The 5,107-nt window shown below is 37.8% G+C and overlaps 1 protein-coding gene across 1 annotated transcript; it reads left to right on the forward strand.

Annotated features, from left to right (window-relative positions):
• The first annotated feature begins 1,864 nt into the window (after positions 1 to 1,864).
• On the forward strand, positions 1,865 to 3,407 carry LOC149186113 (uncharacterized). Its single transcript, XM_089410900.1, has one exon. It carries the CDS (start codon positions 2,139 to 2,141, stop codon positions 2,706 to 2,708), a length of 570 nt encoding a protein of 189 aa, XP_089267026.1. The 5' UTR covers positions 1,865 to 2,138; the 3' UTR covers positions 2,709 to 3,407.
• Positions 3,408 to 5,107: the final 1,700 nt, after the last annotated feature.

Consider the following 5,107-nt stretch of genomic DNA (forward strand, 5'->3'; position numbering starts at 1 on the left):
CTACAAACCTACCACAAATCTTGTAGTACTCAAAGAGATCTTTCCAACAAGGTATCGTACGCGCCAAATGAAGATAATATGACCAAGTTACGACCCTAGAAAGTTGGCTGCCCAACTAACCCCAACGAGACCCACGGACTCTTGGCATTACATCCAATGGGGTTAGGGTTTTAGTTGCTTAGAGTTTTCCCTTATTGTTCAATAATAAATAGACCCTTGAGCCTCATTGTGACATAGTTGAGAGGCATGTAACTGCCGCATCTCTTCTAAGAGATAAGCTACCATCGCTCGAGCTAGTTTATTTCCATTCTGTTTATAAGCATATTTCAGTATTTTGATATTAAAGAAATGAAGTGTTATTTTTGTTGCATCTCTGTATTTATGGTTATATATGTAATTTGTTGCATTCTTGTTTAAGTTTGGATCAAATATTTACAATAACTATGTTGAATTCCTCTTCAATAGAGGTAAAACCCATAACACCAACATAAGCCAAAGTAAATTCATCAGAGGTAAGAATAAATTCCTACCAATTAAGAATAACTCATCGCTCACATGTAAAGAGTTTCTCCTTCATTCCACTTTGTTTTTACTACTCCACCACGAGCTGCTCGTTTATTTTCCAACAAGGAAGGAATTTCAGTCATTGTACCCATGAAGTGAAATAAACTATTGAAGCAATAGAGGCCAAAGAGACATTCCAAATAGACTGAAATAGCTTAGTCCATTGATGTCACTAGTATATAGAGAGAACATAAGGTAGGGCATTCAATTCATGGCTCCACAATATGGAAGGTTTCCTCACTACAATGGCTCCAAAGGAAGGATCATGTTTAACTTAAACACGTAGTAACCCGTAGTAACCCAAGGCCTTGAATAATAGAGACAAAGGAGTTGTGTTTGAATATTATAGCAAAGGTGTAAGAATCCATAAGGCATTCTTGGAACGAATTAGAGACAAAGGGGTTGTGTTTGAATATTATAGCAAAGGTGTAAGAATCCATAAGGCATTCTTGGAACGAATTAGAACCCACGTGGGAAACCCAATGAATAACAAATGAGTGAGCAAGTGGGCTTTCAAGAACGATGTCACACTTATATGTGGGATGAAGACTTTAAACAGTGAGAGGGGATAAACAAGCGATGGAGAAAATATGAAGCAATTCTACGTATCCATGATAAACCCGTGTCAAATCCCATCCCCAAAAAAATGAAAAAGAAATAAATAAAAGTGGGAAAGTAAACTACAACAACATCACATCCCTGCTAATCAATGTGAGTTTAATATCCCAATGATCCTCATCCACATAAGTTTCAACCTGTGTCATTTAAAAGTTGATGCTATATCATATACATTGTCAACTAAAAACCATTTCTATAACTGGACCACCCCTATTATCTACATGTCAAATTGAAAAAATAACATTTTACCACTATCAAATCTAAACAACTTCGTACATTGGAATGGTATATATCATTAACATTTATTACTCTACTTGCTAAAAATGATTATTAGGGATATTTAGATCTCACCCTAAACAACTTCGTACATTGGAATGGTATACATCATTAACATTTATTACTCTACTTGCTAGAAATGATTATTAGGGATATTTAGATCTCAACCTAAAACTTTGTTACACAACGTGGACAAAACCAATGATAATGAGCATTCATTGTCGTGTGGAAACAGTCCAATATTTGGTCGGAGAGCTGGCAATTGTTGTAGGCTTCGGCCCAACAGCTAGACCACAGCCCAACCTACCCAAATCCCATACACATTAAAAGGCCATGTGTAACAAGTTTTACACATCTGTCATTGAGCTATTTATGCGTACTCATCCGAATTCTCATCATTATCACCGCCACACAGCTACTTGCCCAGTTGCCCAAATTGCCTGAAAGCTGCAAGTCATTGAATATCTGTCACCTCCTTTCAAATGCGCATAATATCCAATTTCATGAATATTCAATTCCAATCTACCCACCACCATGTGAATCTGATTTGGTTTTCCAAGCAGATCTGATTGTAATGGGCAATTGGGCATAACTACATAGAGGCCAATATTCATACACAAATCACCATAACTTTCGCAGTTTAAGCCAGTACATTTATTCCTATTCTGGGTATTTTCGAAATGAAGAAAGAAGTAGATCCGGCCATTGTGGTGAAGAGATCCAGAGAAGCGGAGACAGATGAGGTGGGGAGCAGGAGATTCAGGGGTGTGAGGAGGAGATCGTGGGGGAAATGGGTAGCGGAGATCAGGATGCTCCGATGTCGATCCCGCGTATGGTTGGGATCCTACCACACTGCAGAACAGGCAGCTCGTGCCTATGATGCTGCCTCTTTCTGCCTACGAGGTCCTGCTGCTTTCCTCAACTTCCCTGAATCTCCACCTGCTCAGTTTCTCCCATATCCCCTGCGCCCTCTTCATGATATTCATCTCTCCCCGCAACAGATTCGGACCATTGCAGCTAATTATGCCACTATGACTCCATCTTCCACTTCAATTTCGACTTCTACATCAGGGCTTCAACCTCAACAATCGAAGCCTATGGACACCAGCACATTAGAGGAAGCTGGAGGAGAAGGATCGGCTTCTGTAACTACCCATGTGGATTCAGCTAAAATTGGTCCGCGCAAAATGGTATTTCCCAACCTGAACGACACCTTGGATGACGAATTCGGAGATTTCCTTGAACGCTGAATTTCAATTTAATGCTTGGGAAAGAAAGCCCAGTTCCAGATTTGCAATAGAAAAAGAATCCCTCGGCACAGAACATATTGCTGCACTGATGATTTGTTTAACACATTGCAATTATCCAGGCAAAGCATCTAGATGGGATAATTGTTTGCTGCAGGTTTCGAGTCGCGAGCCCATCGGTATGTGGTTTATAGAAAATTCTGTGGCAGCCTGGGGTTTATCAGCAAGTTGGCATGCTCTTCCTCTGTGGGCTTTGTATCCCATTGTTATTGATTGTAGTTAATGAGAACATTGTCGTTGATGTAGTCCTCTGGTAAATTATTATAATTGTGTTGGCAAGGTATTAATAATCCATTCTTTCTTCGCTTAATAGCGATATATCTTACCAAAGAACTGGTTTGGTCTCTTAACTGAGTATTCATATCTATGTGCAAAAGGCTTTCAGTTCTGCATATGAATATATTTCCACTGGTTCCTCTAGAAATTTATCAGTTATACAACATACCTACCACTTGTTTCTAGGGGATATTGTAACGAATGATGTTCACCATATCCGGCCCTGACCCGTTGGATGTAGCAGAGAAGGGGTGCCAGAGATTTCACTGCCCATTGTGTTAGGATGGCGGGACAGATTTATGTTTAGGTTTCATTTCTTTAAAAATGTGGTTTTTCATTTAAAATGTACAGAAGTTTTTAGTTCCATCCATGTTTATTTCTGAGCAAGTTTATCATACAAGATATCAGAATGATGGATAGGAGCAATGAGAGTTGAGTACCTTGCGAAAGACTCTCATTTGATCCTTTAGTTGAGGATCTAGATTCCATATCCATATGCAAGAGGTTTCCTATTCTGTATATATATATATATATATATATATATATATATATATATATATATATTTCTTAACTAATTCTTCTGTTAACTTAGCATTTATACAGTCTACCTATCACTTGTTTCCCAGGGATATTACAAGGGATGATATTCATCACATCTGGTCATGGCTCCGTGGATGTTTTAAATCAGAGAAGGGGTATCTGGATGTAAATAGGCAACTTCCAAATATAAAATGTAAAGAGGTTTCAAGTTTCCTCAGCATTCTTATGTCTGAAAATTTGTTATACAAAATATCTGAATGATGACAAAGAGTTCTGGGAATGACAAGAGCTATGTGAATGGAATCTTGCCAAAGCCTCATTCAATCTTTTGGTTGAAGATCCATATCTAATGCTACATATCTCAACTTGTCATTCTAGTAATTTATCATTTATACAACCTACCTTTCCCATGTTTCCAAGGAATATTATAAAATATTGTATTTACCACTTCCAGTCATGACCCTTTGGATTTATTAAAGCAGAGAAGGGGTGTCACACAGATATCAATGCTTGCTGTATGGGAGAGTGTGGGATGTGTTTATTTTCGAGTTTATCGTCCTGAAAAAGGTAACTTCCTTTTTAAAATATAGCGAGGTTTTAGTTCCTTCTCTCCTCAGCATTTCTATGCCCTAATAAGTTTATCATGCAAATAATCTGAATGATGACATAAGTTTATCATGCAAGCAATCCGAATGATGACATAAGTTTATCATGCAAGATATCTAGCCAAAGCCCCCATTTAATCATTTTTTGAGGAACCATATCAATGTTCAAAAAAGTTTTGGGTTCTGCATATGAATATCTCTTAACTGGTTCTTCTAGTGTTTGTTATTTATACAGCCTACCTATCACTTGTTTCCGAGTGGTAATTTGAGGGACAACATTTGTTCTCACAGATATCAGTGGTCGCTGTCGGTCCGGAGGGATAGGATAGAGAATAGACTATAGTATTCGGACAAGCCATGATTTCATCCCCCGTCCTTTGCCTCTGCGGAAGTCCACAACCAGCTCCCAAAACTGCTACTGAAACCTCAATGTTAGACTGTGCATTGAGCTACCATAATGGGAATATTGTTGTCCGGTAGTGGATATGGTTGTTTGGGTATGGTTTCTAGGAACATAGAACCACAAAATGCTCTTTTTATCGAATTTTGGCCCGTGGATTTGTTTAAAGAACAATTAAAATGCATTATACTTTGGGGCACTTTACTTGAATATAGTAATGTTAAGTTGATTATAGTCAATATACTGTTGGCAGTCTATTAGCTCCATGTTTCAATCTATAAGTTTGAGGTTGCTGTGACTTATGAACAAATTCTGTAAACTATGGTTTTTGTCATGATATTATAAAAACCATGATATTATAATTAATGTAATGTAGACTAGTTAAAAGTCATGATGACTTTATTGTTAATTGCCATTGGGCTTTTATGAAGGCATGATAAAAAGTAGTATGGAAAATATAAAATGGCTAAGGATTTTCCTATAAAAGTGTATGGGGTGGCCATTTCTAATAGACGTAGGTA

The sequence above is a fragment of the Pinus tabuliformis genome, chromosome 3_1 (genome assembly GCF_031772625.1).
Source record: "Pinus tabuliformis cultivar Carrire ecotype Pingquan chromosome 3_1, CPIR1, whole genome shotgun sequence".
Lineage (NCBI taxonomy): Eukaryota > Viridiplantae > Streptophyta > Pinopsida > Pinales > Pinaceae > Pinus > Pinus tabuliformis.

Bases quoted from the DNA above. Each gene is read 5' to 3' on its own strand.
- LOC149186113 (XM_089410900.1), top strand. From the start codon at position 2,139: ATGAAGAAAGAAGTAGATCCGGCCATTGTGGTGAAGAGATCCAGAGAA.